Genomic DNA, 20,740 nt, shown 5'->3' with positions numbered 1-20,740 from the left:
CTCGTATGTTTTCCTAATGCCTAAATGACCAGACAGTACATGATCATGAGCCAGTTTAAGTATTTGTGCACGATACGCCAAGGGAACTACAACTTGACAAAAGGTGTCATCCTTTTTCCATCTACGCATATGCACTTTGTTATCCCAATAAAATGCAACTCCAGAATCAGGAAGACTATCCTTGTCAACTGCAGCTGCAACACATGCACCTAGTGAAGGATCAGATTTTTGCAACATGGCCAACTGCTTTCTTCCGATCTGGAGTGACTTACGTTTTGTGTGAACACTTTCAGTTACAGGTAACATTTCAGGCTGAACGATAACTTTAGCTTCCACTCTTTCACCATCAGATGCTAAAAATGAATCTGACAGGTCAACGACATCCTGGAGCTTACGAGCTTGGGCGCGCATTACCGCACAGACTGGGAACGTATTAGGAGACTGCTCAGCTTTTTCTGTTAATTCACCTAACACATTAGGAGTGTCCACAACGACAGGCTGCGAAAAAACCTTACCTCCAGCTAAATCGTTTCCCAGTATGAGGTCCACCCCCTCCACTGGAAGCTGAGATCGCACGCCCACCTGCACACATCCTGAAACAAGTTCAGATTTTAAACACACAGTATGTAAGGGAACCTTAATACAGCCGAGTTCCACACCTCGGAGCAACACATTAGCTCCCGTATACGATTCATTAGACAGCGGCAGCACTGTATTCAACATAAGTGTCTGAGCGGATCCTGTATCACGGAGCACAGTTATTGGCTTAAAAGCAGAGCCATCAGATAACGCTACTTATCCAGTTAACAGAAAAGGTTCATATATCGACGACTTAGTCGATTCAGCAGGTGTGGTTGAGACGGATTTTATAAAAGCAACACTTTTAGACTTAGTCTGGTTTTAATTTTTCCATGCTTCACAATCCGCAATGAGATGACCTGAATCAAGACAGTAAAAACACACTCTTTTTTGTGCTGCATGAACTGGTGGAGGTCGACGGCCTCCTTGTGTTCTCCCGCGTACAACTTTAACAGCTTCAGCAACATCTTTCCCCGGCACTGCAGCAGACGAGCCCACAACTTTCTCGTGCCAAACAACATGGGAGAAAACCACCCTATGAGTTAACACAAACTCATCAGCAAGGACAGCGGCTTCTGCGAGCGAAGATACTTTCTTATTATCAGAAAGACAACCTTTCAAATCTTCTAACAACATTAATTCACGAAGTTGCTGGAATGTGTTCACTTTGCATGCAGCACACCACTTATCAAATAAAGCCTGTTTTTCCCTTGAAAATTCAACAAATGTTTGTGCGACTGCTTTCTTATGATTTCGGAATTTTTGTCTGTAAGCCTCGGGGACCAGCTCATATGCACGCAACACAGCCGCTTTTACTACATCATAATCCAAACTGGTATCAACAGGCAGGGATGCACATACCTCTTGAGCCTTTCCCACTAATTTACACTGTAAAAGAAGAGCCCACATTTCTTTTGGCCACTGAAGGGCTGCTGCTACTCGTTCAAATGCAATAAAGTAGGAGTCTACTTCAGCCTCTCTAAAAGGTGGTACCAATTTAACATGTTTCCCTACATCAAAAACGGGAACTGCATATGAACCTGCTACAGGGGCTGCAGGGCTCGAAGTAACAGGCGCCCCAGTCGCGGCTGGCAGAGAAGCGAAAGAAGGTAACCCCGGAGATTGCATGTGTATATCTTCAACTGGATCCCCACGAATATCAATGCCCCGTTTTCTCATCTCCATTTCCATTTCTAACTCTCTTAAATGCAACATTTTATTTTGATGCTCTTGCCGCCTTACTTCTAACTCCAACTCTTTCAATCGAACTGCTAAGTTGGATCAGGAGGTACAAAGAGAGGGCTGTGAGGCTGCGCAATTTGGGAAGGTTTTTCTTCTTCACCTAACACGACCGCCTCTTCCTCGGATTCACTTGAAACAGTTACATCAAAGAAATTATAATAAATTGAAACAAGCCACGGAGAAAAAGAAAATGAGCGGCGCTAAACAAACGAAAAGAACAAAACAAAACATTCAATAACTAATTCCCCGCCCTCTAAACTAACTAAAAACAAAACCAGAAAATAAAGAAATCTTCGGCGTTCACGCCATAACTAAAGCTTCACTAACTATTAAACAAAACTTACATAAGGTTGCTCCCGCTCCTTCCCTAATGTATCTAGACAGAGTCAATCCTGCGTGTTTGTAAGATGTAAGTCACGTGACATTCTTTCCTTTTCTTGATCTCCGGGCTGATGAAGTTTTCAGTTCAGATAAGGCATTCTCTGTAACAAACATTCAAGGAAGCAAACAAGCAAGCGAACCACCACTAAATCACAGCATTGAGCAACAAACACTCCAAGCTCCTCCTCTTCCGTTCTCCACGGCGTCCTTTATCCCGTACCCGATAATGATTGGCTGGTGATTCATCATGACAGACAGATTATTTGACCAATCACGATACCTGCAATAGAAAGACAGCAGAGAGCGGAAACACAAGAAACCAATAACAAGGGGGAGAAGAACAACCAATAACAAAAAGGGAGGGGGCAACAATCTGAACACGTAACAGGGCAATATCTGATATTCTACTAACTTTCGATAAACTCCTTCGTAGAAGGGGACAGTGTAAACGCGGTCAAATCAAACTCCATTCTCTATAGTCCTTCCTCCCACGTTAAAAAGAAAGCAGGCGACAAACAAAAGAGAGAAGACTTACCGAGTATGATGATAAGTCTTTTAGATGAGCCCCCAATTTATGTTACGTCCCAGTCTAGGAGTGGAGGAGTAACATAAAAGAACGTCACGTATGGAAAGATTTGTGTTTATTGTAGGAGCTTAGCAGTTTTTTTTTTTGTTTTCCATCCACTATTAGGTTCAGGAATGGGCATAAACCAAAAACAACAAACAAAACAGAAACTAACTATTTTTAATAATCTACCTTAACCTAACAAAGAAAAAATTAACAAAAATACATCAAACTTCCCTGTCTCCATATCTGCTCAAAACCAGGAGAAAATTCTAAATAAAAATAGATGCCCACTCCCAACAAATGTGGCGTAACTCTATTTACAGATTACCTTTTAATACAGACACATTTTAGTCAAATAAAACAAGCTCCTACTGGATGGTGACGTTTACAAATTACCTTTTAATACCGACACATTTTAACCAAATAAAGATAAACTCCTACTGAGTGGTGACATTTACAGATTACCTTTTAATACCGACATAAGAAAATAACCAAGTGGGTCAATATTGTAAGGCATACAACAAGCTGGAGTATTAAAGATCACTTTACAACAGGCCGGAGGAACGCTGACAACAACGCGTTCTCCCGGCAGAACACACACACAGAGCTGCGCCCCCCTTTGCATTGCGCAGAAGCGTGCTTTTAAAGGATGCGATAACCAGCGAGGAGCCAATCCACTTTCCCAGACAATTAGAAGCCGGAACCTGGAGCAGAGATGAGAAAGAAACTCGAAAGAAAAAAAAAACAAACATATTACATACATCCGAGGACGTAACGCTGCATCCACGTCCCTGGGAAAAAATAAGAACCAGTATCAGATCCAGTCACTGCCATTGTCACGAACTATCCTGCCGTTACTCACCTGCATTCTGCCATTCATCCTCTGGTTGTCAAATAAACTCTACTTAACTATTACCTGTGTCTCCATCCCCTTCTGTGTGTAACACCAACAAGCTATCACAAGCTACCAAACAAGCTAGGTAACTTTATAATTGCTAACATAGCGGACTCACGGAAAAAAAATCAGTTATCTTTTTTTTTTGTTATGACTAATTACTCAGCATCATCTGTACTAAAGAGAAAATTTCACTTCATCTGAAGTTTTTGAATAAAATAGCCATGTTTCAGGCTGGATCAAGCTAATGCGCAGTCCTAAATGCGTGTCTCTTGTGCCTCATTACGGAGGCACATCTGACTGTTTCTATAGAAAGGGTATGCACGTGATGTCACCGTCGGCCGTTATGACTGCGGTTACACCCACTGAGTAGCAACATTGGTTTTCACCATGAATGATGCAAAAAAAACCCCACACAAAACACATCCAAAACATGAGAGCTTTGCGATTGACTGTACAAATAGCTTTGTCCCAAAATCTGAGGTATTTTTATGGACTGCCGAATGCTACAGAAAAAAGAAGCAAAAAGGATCTCTGCAATTCACATAACTGGACTCCAGGCAGAGAAACATGGATTTGCAGTTATCATTTTGTGTCAAAATGTTGGATTTTGCGGTAAAATCATACCCTTTATATTGTATTGTTATATATTGTGTTGACAACTCAAAATTTACCATCTTCTATTCTGCATAATGTTTTTTTTTTAATACTGACAAAAACTCTACAAGTTTCAGGGCTGGACGATATGACAAAATATATAACACTGATATAAGTGATCACTCTCATTTAAACCTACCTATATTGTATTTATATGAAGCGTTCACAGTCAGATCTATGTATTTCCCCGGCATCGAAATCAGGCACATATAAATGTCAGGAAACATGATTCCTGTCTGTATGTATATCAATATCCATGGATTAGGTTTCTTTGACATGCTATAAGGAACACTTTTGGGCCCAACCTTTAGTGTTATCGGTAACACTTTAGTATACTGATCCTTCATTAATGAATACCTACACAGGAACAAATGAATAATGCATTATTAACACTCTAGTAACTACTATTAACTAACAGGAAACTCTGATTAATGAATTAGTAAGTAATAGTGCTCAGTTGAAGGTGGTAGTTCACTATTAGCTAATCAGTAATTACCTTTTCTTTCATACCTCCCAGAGATCTACTAAGAACTACTATATACAGGTTCATAATTAATGTGAATAATGCATAATGTATAATTAATTCTACAGTGAAGATCATGGTAACCCACTAGTAATGACTGAAGTGTTGCCAAATCCTTCAGAAGGATTTACTGATTATTTGGATCAGTATTCTAAAGTGAGAAACATGATAACTCTCTAGTAACTACTGAAGCCATTGTAAACTTTTGAGGTTTTTGTAAAGTATTGGATAGTTATAACTCAAGAGTTACTATATAACTCTGAAGTAACTACTTCTTATTTGGATCAGTATTCTAAAGTGAAGATCATGGTAACCCACTAGTAGTTACATAAGTGTTACCAAATACATCAGAAGGAATTACTGTACAAAACTGTACAAAAAATGTGCAAAAACCTCAAAAGTTTACAATGACTTCAGTAGTTACTAGAGAGTTATCATGCTTTTCACTTTATAATACTGATCCAAATAATTAGTAATTCCTTCTTAAATATTTGGTAATGACCTTCACTTTAGAATTAATTATACATTATGCATAATTCATGTTAAGTATGAACCTGTATATAGTAGTTCTTAGTAGTTCTCTGGGAGATATGAAAGAAATGGTAATTACTGATTAGCTAATAGTGAACTACCACCTTCAACTGAGCACTATTACTTACTAATTAATTCATCAGAGTTTCTTGTTAGTTAATAGTAGTTACTAAGAGTGTTAATAATGCATTACTTATTTGTTCCTGTGTAGTTATTCATTAACGAAGGATCAGTATACTAAAGTGTTACCGTGTAATCGTTTGTTTTACTCGTGTTTCCACAGTTTCCCTATTAAATCCAGTCATGCAGAAGGTACTTTTACATCGATGCATACCCAGGATAGTGAACATCAATCATGCTGAATCTAACTGACATTTATATTCACATAAAAAGAGAACACATACCTATTAATTTGCAACTCCATTAAGGTTTTTAAGTCCAAAGGCTTACACATTTAGAAAAATATTGATAAAACATCTTATGTTTACGTCACTTTTCTGAGCATTTTTTATTAATTTTCCTCTAAATTATGCGATGATTGCAATACTGTTATCCTTTCAGCCAGAGCAACAGAGGGAGCTCATGAGAAGAAAACAGGAGTTATGAGCTTTACGAGTTAACCAGAGTGTGTGAATCTGTGAAAGATATGCGAATGCATTAGTCTGGTATCAACAAAGGCACGGGGAAGAGATGTTCCTCAAGCAGTCTCTGGTATTTTCCATAAACGTGTGTATTATTATCGCAATGGTTAACATAGCCTTTAGTATCGCATATGAAAGCGGAAACACGACTGGCTCTGGCACGCACGACACCAGTAAATCATCACATCATAAGACTTTGGTGCTAGCATCAGTGACAGGTGAAGAACAGACAGCGGGTTGTTCATGTATTGCAGGGCCAGGATGCTCTTGTTGTCATGCAGTAGCACTTTTGTGGATGGTCAGTAAAGTAAAGGACAATTCAGGGCATGCAAATTGTTTATTGTAATGTGATCTTATTAACTAATAAATGTACTAGACTGAAATGTTGTCCCTGAGCGCCATAACAACATCTCTCATAAAGGTTTGCAACTTTACAAAGTAAACAATGATTCGAAAAACACTTTTCGCAAAATACCATTAGTATGCTACTTCCACCGCCTCTCCGGAAGTTGTACCCACATTCTTTTTTACAGTAGCACCTCTGATTTTTAAGTAAATCAAGGAATCTTCAGCATTAATGAGGATTACTTTAAGGAATGCTGGAATTAAAAAAACTGGCTGAGAAGCTGGGTGTGAGGTCAATTCACTTGACAATGAGACTGTTGAATGATTTTCTTGAATGCTTATCAATGGATTTTAAATATGGTTTGGAAACATCTAATGAAGATATAAATGCCATTTTCCCAGAGTTAAAAATTGCACCTGCTTTTGATGCTTTTCAAGAAAGGGAAGGGACTTTGCTTACCTTCAGGACTCCTGAACTAGAACTTTTCAGTGAAACTGGGGAAAAAGCACAGCATGTTACATGTGTCAAAGTCTCACATATGGGACTCTGGGACTTCCCATAAAGGTAGCTGGAGGACCTTGTACAGGGTATTCCATTGAGAAAAGGTCTGGGGATCTTCAGTGGAGAATTGCACAGTTTAATAGCTACAAACAGACACTAACCCTTGATCCACAGGTAGAGGAGGGGTGTCCATTCTGTGGGCAAACATTCTTTTTTTTTACTGTAATTTTTTTTTTATGGTAGACTTGAAGCTTTGTTATCTCAATTAGAAGAATGGTGTAGAATTTTAGGATCAGTGTCCTCACCTATACTTTTATTTATGGACCTAAGTATAAAAAAACAGAAGGCAAATCCATTTGATGCTTAATTATTTGTTTGGGCAGGCCAAAATGGCAATTTGGCTATCAGGCAAAAGGTAAACTAAATGGTATGAGCTCAACTGATGTAGTGTCAATATGCTTATTATCAACTGGTTACCGCATCCTCTCTCTCTCAGAGGAAGTGGGCGTCTCTGTCACAATCAGCACTTCATGTTGAACATGTAACAAGGAAAGAAACACTCAAAACTCATCTGAACACACATCGAGAGCTTCAGAAGAACTGAATATACTAGTAACAGAAGATCATTTATTAAGGGAGAAGAATGAAGATCATCTTGACTTTCACTCTGCTGATGATTCCTGGTAAGAATCTGAACTCAAGTCCTGATCAACAATCACATCAGAAGAAGCAGAACAGAGATTAAATAATGAACAAAAGTCTTTATCTAGAACTAACATGGTGAAATTACCTTTAAAGACACTTTAAAATGAATCTCACTTCAGTATATATTAGTCTTGTATTAAATGCTGATTTGTTGTAGGTGTCGTGATCTCCATGAGAGTGACAGGATATTCAGGAGGAGGAGTCACGATCACATGTGGATATGATGAAGGATACAGAGCAAATGAAAAGTATTTTTGTAAAGGACAGTGGTTAACATGCACAGATCAAATCAAGACTAAAAAGAAATATAAATGGATTCAGCAGGATAGATTCTCTCTGTATGACGACACAACATCAAGAGTCTTCAGAGTGACCATCAGAGATCTGAGTGAACAGGATTCTGGGATCTACTACTGTGGAACTGAAAGAGATGGACTAGATCCCTACACTGAAGTGAATCTGAAGGTTATAACAGGTGAGTAACTGAGACCCTCAAACCCGTGACGATCTCCAGAACATCACGATACTCAACACTGACTGTAATTACTGCCGTTCACACGTCTAACTCATATCAGACACCATCAACAACCTTTTGATCTCCTGATGGAAGATTTACACTCATATCAAATGTTGCAGCAAAGTGACAGATAAATGTGTTTATATTGAGAACAAAATGACAAATTATCTGGGTTTGTGTTCAACAGGTCAACAAATCAGGAGCGTGAGAGGATATTCAGGAGGAAACATCATTATAAACTTCAAATATGAGGAGAAACACAAGAACCATGAGAAATATGTCTGTAAATCTGCAGCAGATCAATGTTTGACTGTAATAAACACTAGCAGAGCAGCAGAATGGAAACATGTCGGACGATTCTCCGTTCATGATGACAGATCTGCAGGTCTCTTACGTCTGTTTATCAGAGAGCTGAATGAGAACGACTCTGGAGAATATAAGATTACAGTCAAAGTTTCTGAAGAATACAGTTTCTTCTCTGAGTTTAATCTGGACATCAGTGACGGTGAGATGCTTTCAGTCATTTCTGCATTATTTGACAAAATTCATGAATTTTTCTGTTAATTCTAACATTTCTGCACTTTATTTGGATCTGAAACAGATGATTGTTGTGTGAAGAGCATCAGTCTATCAGCTGCTGCAGGAGGATCTGTGAACATCAGCTGCAAATACCCACAATCCCACAGTAGAGATGTGAAGTTTCTCTGCTGGAGATCTGGAGATGATCTCTGTGCTGAAGAGACATCTGTGACAAAGAGAAATAAATGGATCCGTGAGGGAAAGATCCGGCTGTATGATGACAGAGAAGAGCTTCTCCTGACGGGAAGCATCAGTCATGTGACTGAACAAAATTCAGAATACTGGTGTGGAGTTCAGTCTGATCAAGGACACAAGAGCTTCATCACACGAGTCCTGATCAGAGTTACAGGTACGGATGATTTTCTCAAGCTCATTGAAAACCACGACTAACATCTATTCAGCAGATCACTGGATCTTATTCATCATGTTGCTTAAAATCACTGAGGTTTGATTTAGATGTTCTGTCTTTTTTAAAAAGCAAAACCACAAACAAGTGGTTCAAAAGAGGAAGTATAAAACAAACTGCAATTAAAAAGAGGAAGTATAAAACAAACTGAATTTCAAAAGAAGTATAAAAAAACTGCAGTTTGTATGATTGCAGGTAAAAATGCAGCTTTATGTAGAATAATGATGTTGTTCTGCACAATGAGAAACTGCACACATACAGATGGTGGTCAACCAAAATGCCTATTACTGCCGCGTGTAACGCCGCCACAAGGCTGCAGCATTATATACAACCCAGTGACGTCACTCTTGTCACGAAATCACAACCAGGGTGTAAAATGGGGTGTAAAATTAAGAAGATGATAAAAATATGAACGAGTGAAGTTTTATTATAAATAACAATTATTTTAGGCTATGTTGTGTTAGGTTTTCCCCATAAAACATAAACTGTGTGTTATTAGTCTATATCAAAAAATTGTGTATTAACGAGGCAAACAACCAACAAATGCCATCAGCCATGCTTTACTGATGCTCAGGTTCACATCATACATATGTCATATCACACATAACATCACATGACTTAAATACTAGCTCCTAGGCATATAGGAACCAATGAATGCAACTCATGAATTAGTGAATAATAATAATACACATTATCCCAATACACTACGCCTTTTTCCACCACCAAAGGTTAAAAGAACTGTTTACCTCTGCGCCCATTCTGCATCACCCAGATCCTGAAAAGGAATTCATTGTGGAGGTGGATGCTTCTAGCACTGGTATTGGAGTGATACTATCACAGAGACAAGGCAGTCCTCCCAAGTTATTTCCCTGTGCTTTCTACTCACGTAAACTTACCCCTCCAGAACAGAATTACGATGTCGGGAACCGTGAACTGTTGGCCATGAAGGCGGCCATGGAGCACTGGCGGCACTAGCTGGAGGGAAGTAAGCATCCCTTCACCGTCCTGACAGACCACCGCAACTTGGAGTACCTGAGGTCCGCCAAGCGCCTCAATCATCGTCAAGCCAGATGGGCCCTGTTTTTCACTCGATTTCAATTCAATGTTACTTACCGACCTGGCACCAAGAACACAAAGGCTGACGCTCTGTCACGGCAGTTTGAATCCAGTCTCACCCCACCATCCTGTGAACCCATTCTACCCTCTACAATTGTGCTCGCACCTGTACTGTGGGACGTCATGTCCGAGATAACTGAGGCTCAATGGGAGGAGCCTTCTCCGGCAGAGTGTCCAGCTTCACTCACTTATGTTCCTGCTGCTCTCCGTCAGCGAGTGATTCAGGAGGTTCATAATTAACCCAGTGCAGGACATCCAGGCATAGCCGCGACCACACAACTTGTAACCAACCGTTTCTGGTGGCCAACCCTGTCTTCTGACATCATCACTTACATTCAGAACTGCACCACCTGTCAGACCACGAAAACCCTCCGGCACTCGCCAGCAGGCCTTCTTCAACCTCTACCGATTCCACAGCGCCCTTGGTCACACATTGCCATAGACTTCATCACCGACCTACCCAATTCCCAGGGACATACCACCATACTCACTGTGATCGATCGCTTTTCCAAGGTTTCATTCCCCTGTCCAAACTGCCCACTGCCATGGAAACTGCTGAACCTCTCTGTAATTATGTCTTTCGTTTCTATGGCCTGCCCGAGGATATAGTTTCTGACCGTGGACCTCAGTTCACCTCCAGACTCTGGTCCTCATTCTTCCAGAGGCTCAACGTCAATATCAGCCTCACCTCTGGGTACCATCCACAGTCCAACGGGCAAGCTGAGAGGCTCAATCAAGAACTCATTCGGTATTTACGCTCCTACTGTCACCAGAACCAGTCGGATTGGAGTAGATATCTGTTCTGGGCCGAATACGCTCAAAACTCACTTCACAAACCTGCCACAGGCGTCACCCCATTCAAGTGCATCCTAGGCTTTCAACCTCCTCTCTTCCCATGGACCGGGGAACCCACTGACTTACCTGCTGTGGATCATTGGCTACAACGTAGCGAGGAGGTCTGGAATGAGGCTCACGTTCACCTGCAGAGGGCAGTACGGCGAACCAAGGAACAGGCCGATCGTGGTCGCCGACCGCCACCTGACTACAGACCTGGCCAGATGGTTTGGCTCTCAACCCGGGATCTTCGTCTCCGTCTACCCTGCAAAAAACTTAGTCCCAGGTACGTGGGTCCATTCAAAATCTCAAGACAAATCACTCCAGTTTCTTACCGTTTAGACTTACCACCTGAATATCGTATCTCACCCACCTTCCATGTTTCTTTGCTTAAGCCCGCAGGTGGTTCGAGAGCAGGTGAGAACCTAGAGGGGACCGGTGACCAGAGAACCCCTCCTATCATCGTTGAGGGCGAGGAGGCCTATCAAGTCAACGAACTCCTAGATTCCAGACGCCGGGGTCGTGTTCTGCAGTATCTGGTCGATTGGGAGGGGTTTGGCCCGGAGGAGAGGTCCTGGGTCAATGCTGATGACATACTAGATCCAAATCTCATCATGGATTTCCACAGGACCCATCCGAAGCGTCCGGCCCCCCGGCCTCGTGGAAGACCTCGGCGTCGCCAGGCTCCTCGCTTCAGGAGCCGCTCGCAGGGAGGGGGCTCTGTCACAGAAACGGTCTCTGTGGCTCCCTCTGATCGCCACCTGAGGGCGCCGTCACCGGAATATTGACTGTTCTCTGAACTACAAATCCCACACCACGTACCTGGGCTGATTACCCACCACCTGTTGTGCATTATCTGGACTATTTAAGACTCCATTACCCCATCATGCTTCGCGAAGTCTTGTTTTGCCGAGCATACATTTCTGAGCGTTTACCCTGTCTATCGATATCCTCTGTTTGTCCTTGGACTGCCTACTCACTCTGATTCCTGTCTGCCGCCTGCCTTGTTTATTACTGCCTGTCTCACGGATTACCCTGTTCAACCTGCCGCCTGCCCTGACTATCTGCCTGGTATTGTTATTGATTTCTGTCTTGCCTGCGTTACACCTGTTGCCGTTATCTGACCATTGCCTGTACGACTACGATTGTTTAATAAAGCTGTATATGGATCTCCCCGAGTCTGCTGCCTCGTTACAACTACATTACCTCCCCCATTAAAGTTAAACATGTCTCTGAAACGCTGTGGTACTTAATAGTCCATTTAGAATGTCGCAAACCCACTGGACTTGAAACCAGGTGTTCTGTTGATTTTAATGCTACTTCAGACTCACATGTACCTGATGTTCCAGCAAATCCAGAATCTTGATCATTGGTTTCAGTGTATTGAGCAGTCTCTTTTTCATTCTGTGGCACTGCAGTCTCTGAGGCAGAACTGTGTGATCTCAGTTGATCACCATGCCGTCTATACACAGTGTCCGATATCAGAACACGTACCTTGAGGGACTTGACTTGGCATTCTTTGTTCTTGTTGACAGATTTCACACTCCTTGCAAACTCTCTCTACATCCATATCAATTTTGGCCACCACACATATTTGCGAGTCAGAGCTTTCATTTTAACAATGCCAGGGTGTCATGAGTGAATTTTTTAAAATTGGTACAATCACTTGTGTGCCCTATAGCGCACATCCCTGTTCCACCGACAGTTCATCTGTTTTTGCATAGAACAATTTCAAATCCTAGAACACTTCAATTGGCCAACCTTCCATAAGATAACAGAAAACTTTCAAAAGTTCTTCGTCTGTTCTTGTCACTCTGGCAATCTGTGCTGCGTTTGAGGAGCTTCTTGTAGATGGTTAGTCAGAAGAGTGTTGATATTCGCTGATATGGCTTCTGTTCCAACATCTGTCATTTCAAGTAAAGGAATTTGTGATCAGCATTTCCATGATTTTCTGCCTTATGATAAATGATGTGGTAATCATCTGCTGACAAAATTATAGCCCACCGCTGAATGCAAGTGGCAGCCATCAATGGGAAATGCTTATGTTCACCAAACAGTGTCACTATTGGTCTATGCACCAATTCCGTTAGCTGTGGCATCACATGCTAAAGTCAAAGGCAGTTGTGGATCATAATGTATTAACACTTTGTCACTAGTCAGCAGTTCTTTACACCTGTTCAACACACATTGTTCTTTTTCCCCCTAGCTTTCAACAGTCTACAGTATACCAGTGTTTCTCAAACTGGGGTACGTGAGGTGACAAAAGGGGGTACGCGAACAAAATGCGGAGTAGTTAATTTAACTCTACCATACTTTAAAATAATATTAAAACCGAGCATGTATTTATAGCTGGCAAAAATGCCGTAAATCCATTACATTTACCTCATGTTTTGCAGTCTAAAATGACTGCATCCACACAAGCAGCATGCATATGATAGATTGCGTGCAGTCTGTTGCCTTAAATCGCGCTATATTACTGCCGTTCTCGACAATGCACTTTTGTAAAAGTGGGGATTTAGCACTTGCATGAAGAACAAATATAGACACAGATAGTGGATTTATATCAGTTTAAGACTCAAACTTTCTTCGATTCAAAAACATACCTTGTGTGAGTTCTTGTATTTAATGATGATAACGAGGAAGAATGCAATTGTACCCAAATATCCACATGACTGCAAATGTGACATTATTATACAACAGGTCAAAAAACAAAACGTACATTTTAAACACAGTACTGTCAATATTTATCGTGAGAGTCAATCGTGAGAGTCAATGATTCAATGATTCATTCATAGCCACTTGCTTCGTTACTGAATGAATGACTCAATGACTCACTCATAAAAACAGTGACTTGCTGCCACCTACTGGCAGTTTTAGTTTAATATTTAAAAGTATCACTTCGTTTTACCATCATTGCATATTTCTCTATTAAACATTTTTTATTTAAAACATTATTTATTTTATAAAGTTATTCATAAACGTAAAAATATGCACTGGAAAATCAATTTAGGGGGCAAATATTTTCCCTTAATGGTAAAGGTGTGACTGCAGGCAAAGTGGAAGAGAGGGGGTACGCAGAAGGATGGGAATCCCTTCAGGGGGTACTCCACGCTAAAAAGTTTGAGAACCACTGGTCTATACAATGGTACCCACACGGTGCTCTGATGTGGTTCAAAACGCCCATAATAATTTACCAGGCCTAAAAACGCTTGCAGTTCCTTCACATTTGAAGGTGCTGGTGGATCTTGAATAGCTCTCACCTTGTCTTTTGTTGGACACACCCCTTTTTCATCAATCATGTGACCCAGGTATTCAGCTTGTGTTTGTCCCCACCCACACTTACATTTCTTTACTCTTTGACCTGAGTCTTCTAGACGCTGTAAGACTTTGCAGAGGTTTGCCAGATGTTCTTGCTCATCTTGACCCATGATCAACAAATCATCCAAATAAACATTAATTTTCAGATCTTCCATCAAAGTTTCCATAATCTGTTGAAAAATGGAAGGGGTTGAACTGATGGCAAAATCTAGACGATTATACACATATAATCCCTCGTGTGTGCTCGTTGTATACTTAGAATCATCATCCAGTAAGACCTGTTGAAATGCCTGAGCTAAGTCAGTCTTGCAAAACAACTTCCCTTCACTCAGAGTGACTAACACTTCCTCAATTCTTGGCAAGGGATACACTTCAGTATTAGTAGCTTGATTAACAGTAAACTTGTAGCCTCTGCATAAACAAATCGTGGAATCTTTGTTTATAACAGGAACAACTGGAACGGCCCACTCACTGTATTTTACTAGAGATATAATGCTGGCTTTTTCCAGTCGATCAATTTCCTTCTCAACACGTTCTTTCATAGCAAAGGGTAGAGGATGACTTTTATAAAACTTAGGTGGAACATCTGGTTTCACTGAAATAGTAGCTTTAATGTCCTTTAGAGTGCCCAGCTCATTCTTAAAGACTTCACTGTACTTGTCAAGCACTTCTTGGATAGACACAGGCTGCTTAGTTTGACTCACATATTGAATTACTGTCCAATTCAGCTTAACTATCTGGAGCCAGTTCCTTCTACTACAATTAATGGTAACTCGTTTATTTGATCCTCATATTGCACAGTAGCTGTGAATTGACCTAATACTGGAATGCATTCACTGGTGTAGGTCTTTAACTTCACTCTAACTCCCTCCAGTGGCAAATGGGCGAATGACTGTTTATACACTTTTTGCGAAATGATGCTTACAGCTGCACCTCTATCAATTTCCATCAATAAATCTCGCTGATTCACAGTAAAATTCACAGAGAATGGCTGTTTCACAGTATCACTATTGTTCAGCATATATATAGGCTGTAACTTTGAGCTTGTTCGGTTGTTCAGCAGATTTATTGTTGAGATGTGGCTTCCTTTTAACTTTGCATGCTTTCTTTATATGCCCAATCTTTCAACATTTGTGACATTTAGCACTGAGCATTGTGGCTTTTGCCTTTACAACGGTAGCATAATTGTCTCTGGTGATGAACAGTCTTTTCATTTACTTTAAGAGATCACATAGAGCCTCATCCAAACTTCCACCAAAGTCATATTTCAACGCACATTGTTTGAGTTCAGCAACATACTGGGACACAGTTTCATGGGGATTTTGGACACAGCACTGAAATCGGAAACGTTCAGCTATTATAAATAGCTTTGGTTTAAAATGAGCCTGAAGAATATTCACAATTTCTTCAAATGTTTTATCCTTTGGCTTTTCAGGCTGAACCAGATTCCACAGTAATCCATACATGGATGATCCCACAACACTAAGCAAAGTCGCTATTTGTTTCCTATCATCCACGTCATTTGCAATCATGAAAAGTTCCACTTGTTCAATATACGCAGACCAGGATTCATTTTCTGGTTTATACTCATCTAGTCTTCCGACTTATGCCAACGATCTGCTCTCTATTATTTTTTTTCAAGAAATTGTTGTAAAACTGAATACGATCATATACATTCTTACACTCTTACAAACAAATAAGCCCATGTCTAAAGTATATTTTCAAAATAGTGTAGCAGATTTAGTTATAATATCCAAGCAGTGCTGTTGGATTTTGTGTTGTCTTGAGAGAGGCATATTCTCCAGCCATTGTCATTGTAGTAAATCTGATGGACAAAACTTTTAGCCAATGCCAACACGATCCAACAACGTGTGTTCTGTTCATCTTCTGCATGTGTGTACACGTACACAGACGTACATCTGCCTCGACCACATAACTGCACAGCAAGCCATTTGATAAATGTATGAAATAATCGGGGAAAAAGCACAAACACGGCAGAGATGCCAAGTTCAGCAGCAGCAGACAAACGGCTAGTGGTGACTGCAGCGGCAATCCACCTGTCACTCAAGTGACCACGCCCTTAATTATGCAGAATTTTAAGGCTTAATATAATTTAAATAGATGAGTTATAAAAAAATTAATCCCCCTCACAGTTGTCATGAAGAGCAAAATTAGCTTTGCAGACCAAAACCACGATTTGTACCAGGCTATAAACATTTTTTTTTTTTTTTTTACTATAAAGTTGGGCATTATAACATGGGGCTTAATGAGATTCTGCTGTCTTTTGGAGCTTGTCCCTAGAGGCCAGTCGATGAATTGCAGTTTAAGTCATTTCTGTATTGGCTTCAAGAGAAACTGGGGGAGGTTTCCGCTTGGTTGTAACGCTGCCCATTAGCTTATTGTTTCGCCGCTGTTAAAACTCCCATGCAAAGCCTACTCATTCATGTAGTCTATTAGGGAAAATACGCTATCATTCTTAATACCCCCCCATGCAAATGTGTAGCTGCCATATATAATTCACATTTCGATTATTTACTTTTATAAAAAACAACAACAACAACATAATACATAGGCCTATTAAGAAATAAATAAAATATTAGTAGCCTACTGCATTAAAGCACAGTCCATGAAAAAGTAAACAATTTTGACATTTACTGTACCGTTTGAATTCATTCTAAACAGCAAATGCTTACGTGAATGCGTACATTTACTATATGTGGTTATGTATGTGATTTTTAAAAATCTTATTGATAGTATTATTTTAATCTCCACATGACTGCTACTCATGAAATCAAGCTGTGATACGTCCACTCCATAACATGTGAAAATCTATGGATATAGCACCACTTAGCGGTCAAGAACAGAAATGAATTTCCCGCCGCAAACCGTGACGGTACCCGTGGTGACAAAAATATTAAAGTGGTCACATTTAAATTCATTTCATTATTTAAATGTGACCACTTTAATATTGTTAGTTAAAGTTATTTGTTTATTTCCATTCATATAACTTTTCATGAAACGTACAGTGTCTCTGTCAGCATCGTGCAAAAAGTGCAAAGTGCATGTGAATTAAAAACAAGTAGTGCTTTGCAGTTTTTGCACGATGCAATTTATTAAATAAAAAATGATTTGCTGGACTTCTTTAGTCTGTATTGGATATAGTGCACGGCCAGCAACCTTCTTGATCATTTTCAAGAACTCCCTTGGCTTTACACACCTGGAGTAAACGGATTCCTTGTCTATTTGGAGCGCAACCGTTTTTTTTCTAGTTTTAAGTTCTCGGTGTGAAAAAGCATAATTTAGAAATTAATATTTTCATTTTTCCTAAAACAAAATCTAAAACAAAATTTTCAGGGACATCTTCAACACCTCCATCATCATCATCATCATCATCATCATCATCATCATCATCATCATCATCTGCTGCTTCTTTCTCATCAGTCCAATCTTCACCGTTCACAGGCGTTTCCAGAACTTCTACATCACTGGCGTCTCTGAACACATCATCAGGTGATCTTGTGCTGAAATACAAACATGTGATCAATGGGTGTAACGCCCCCTATAGCTGAAATATATTACTAAACAAAAAAATATTTTCAACTCTAAAAGAAATAATATTATTACATTTAATACATTTTAAATAGATAATATGTAAATTATATTGTATATGTGTATTATAAATTAGCAATAATAACCCAATCATTCTCATTTGCATATTGAGTTGAATCTACATTTTGGTGGTTCGTTATGGAATGGAAAAGCTGCTGAAATAAATAAATAAATAAATAAATAAATAAATAAAAATGTAAAAAAGTAAAATAAATAATAAATACATAAATACACAAAGAAATGTAAAAAATAAAAACTTTAAACGTTTAAACTTTTATTTCCTTATTTATGTATAATTGTATTTTCCCCACATGTATTTTTTTTTATTTATACATTTATTTATTCACATTTTTATTTATACACACATTTATTTATATATGTATTTATACCTACATTTATTTATTTATACATTTCTTTGTACATATAGTAATGTATAAATAATGTAAAATAGGTAAATTAATTATTAATCAACGTGAAAATAATTAAATGTAGATATAAATACAGATATAAATAAATACATGTGGAAATAAATAGATGTATAAATACATAAATGAAAAAATAAATGTGGAAAAATACAATTAAGGCAATAAAGGTATACATATACACTTTTTTACATTTCTTTGTTTATTAATTAATTTATACATTTATTTATTTTTGTTTTTTTACATTTATTTCTATATGTATTAATTAATTAATTAATTTCAGCAGCTTTGGCATTCCATTGTGGAAAACATGTTTATTTAAGTGAAGAATATGCTGTTTGTACATACTTGCTGTTATATATGGTTCAAAAAGTCTATTTAGTACAAACTATCTGGTACATTCTGTTATATACAAACTGATGCACATGTGTGAGACAAGATTGTTATTTAAATGGTATGCATGAACGTACAATGTAAAAACTAAACCCATTTGAATTTTTGGTCATTAGGCTTCTTTTTGGGATTTTTTGATTGGTCATTGGGCAGGTTTTGTTACTCAGATCTGGCAACCCTGAAAATCCAGTATCATGGTCTGGTCAATCCTACTCTAAACGTCAAGCTACGCTCATGATCTGATCTGATATTCAGCTTAAAGTGATCAGATTCTCTGATTATTTCTCCTGTGTTTTCAGGCTCTTCTCTGATCGTCCCTCTGGTTCTGGTTCTTCTGGTTCTGATCATCGCTGGACTCTCATTACTGTTTCTCTGTAAGAAGCATCAGTCTCATGGTAAAACTCATTCTTAACTACTTTATATGTACAAACTCTCCATTTACACCCAGTTTAAAACAGTTCCCTTTCGGAACGTGTCTAAGCAAGGTGATTATGGCTAGCACTAGTGCTATGTCTTTTAGGCAGTGTGTTCCTCCGTGTCAGCGTTATCTGACCCCTGAATACACACACTATATGTGGGTTATGTGCATGGGTGAGAAGCATGCACACTCAGTCCTTGAGGGGGCTGTTTGCATCCAGGCTTCGAGCAATGATGAGCAAGACGAGGCTGATGAGAACGATGATATTTCTGAGCGCTTTCAGCCCGTCTGCCCTGCATATGACGAGTTATTGGATATCCTGCGCTATGGTGAGATTTGATCTGCCATGGAAACATGAGAAGCACGAGCTCCCTCATAGCCTCCTCGATAAACATTTCCTGTCGGGACATAATCGTCCTGCTCGTACGAGAATTCCCTTTCTCCCAGATCTTCATGCTGAGGTGGAGAGATCTTGGGGAAAAGCCCTATTCAGCCTGCATCCATCGCACTCAGGCGAATTATGCTACTATTGAGGGAATGTGGGAATATGGGTATGCATCAATGCCTCCGACCGAAGAGACACTGGCTAGCTATGTCTCGTGGGTAAGGCATCAGCATTGAAGGCTCCACCTCTGCCTACTAAACCTTTGTGCATATGTGGCAGCAGGTCAGGCTGGAGTGGCGCTGCACACAATGGCTGTATTTCAGACCTACCAGGTTGATCTGCTGAGGGACCTGAACCAGGACCAGGGCCAGGGCCAGGGGCTCCCCGAGGCTGTAGAGAAGATGTGCTACACCACAGACTTGGCTCTCCATGCCACTAAACAAACTGGTGGCTACGGAGAGACATCTTTGGGTGAACCTGGATGACATGAAGGAGAAAGAGAAAAACTTTCTTCTCGATGCACAGCTTTCACCATCTGAGCTTTTCAGCACATTCTTTGAGACAGTGGTTGGGAAGTTCGGAAAGCCAAAGCCAAATTACGCTTCTTTTAAGACCTTTATACTGTGCCGGTCCAGGTTCATGCCTCAGCCTGCGGGGGGGTCTGATCCATCCCAGTCTCAGGACCAGAGGCAGGACCAGAAGGCTAGCGTTGGAGGAGGCATTAAGCCAGGTGGAGAAGAAAAGATCTGAGGGAAGTGATCCAAGGTAAATACGATCAGCGTTTTAGGGTCCCAAAATAACAGGCCAAATAACATCTGACTCCTTCCTTCCCTCCATTCCCTGACTATGTCAGGTGGAACTCTGACACATTTTTACATCTGGCCCTGAAGCTGGACCTATGATGTTTTTGGTGGTTTGTTTTTTATTACAACATCTGACTTACTGATGGTTCATCAGCGGCTGGCTCTGAGTGCGTTGTCTCATGCCAGAGGTTAGGCTTTTTTAAAGCCTCCTCAATAAGCTGTTTTTGGGCTGTTTTCAAGTTGTTAGACTCCCTTTTGGAGCCTCCTTGGCTACTGCTTTATAGAAACTGCTCGTCCATAAAGCTCTGCCTGGGGTGGCATCAAGTGTTAGGTACTCTGTGTGCCTCCTTGATAGGATCTTGGCTGAGTCA

General features: G+C 40.0%; 1 protein-coding gene across 5 annotated transcripts in view; it reads left to right on the top strand.

Moving 5' to 3' along the window:
• Positions 1 to 20,740, top strand: part of LOC125278857 (polymeric immunoglobulin receptor-like) — a 36,086-nt gene that overhangs the window by 5,058 nt on the left and 10,288 nt on the right. The window contains exons 2-7 of one of the 5 annotated variants that reach the window (XM_048208228.1): positions 7,361 to 7,547; positions 7,727 to 8,044; positions 8,274 to 8,591; positions 8,688 to 9,014; positions 17,694 to 17,849; positions 19,063 to 19,158. In XM_048208228.1, coding sequence (XP_048064185.1) covers positions 7,508 to 7,547; positions 7,727 to 8,044; positions 8,274 to 8,591; positions 8,688 to 9,014; positions 17,694 to 17,849; positions 19,063 to 19,158 — 1,255 coding nt within the window. In that variant the 5' untranslated portion in view covers positions 7,361 to 7,507. Of the gene's footprint in view, positions 1 to 5,588; positions 7,548 to 7,726; positions 8,045 to 8,273; positions 8,592 to 8,687; positions 9,015 to 17,693; positions 17,850 to 19,062; positions 19,159 to 20,740 lie in introns of those variants that run through there. The other 4 variants (XM_048208229.1, XM_048208227.1, XM_048208230.1 and 1 more) reach the window with 4 other exon arrangements.

Source organism: Megalobrama amblycephala, linkage group LG11 (genome assembly GCF_018812025.1).
Source record: "Megalobrama amblycephala isolate DHTTF-2021 linkage group LG11, ASM1881202v1, whole genome shotgun sequence".
Classification (NCBI taxonomy): domain Eukaryota; kingdom Metazoa; phylum Chordata; class Actinopteri; order Cypriniformes; family Xenocyprididae; genus Megalobrama; species Megalobrama amblycephala.
Note: the sequence above shows the minus strand (reverse complement) of the source record. Positions and strands in the feature narration are given on the sequence as shown.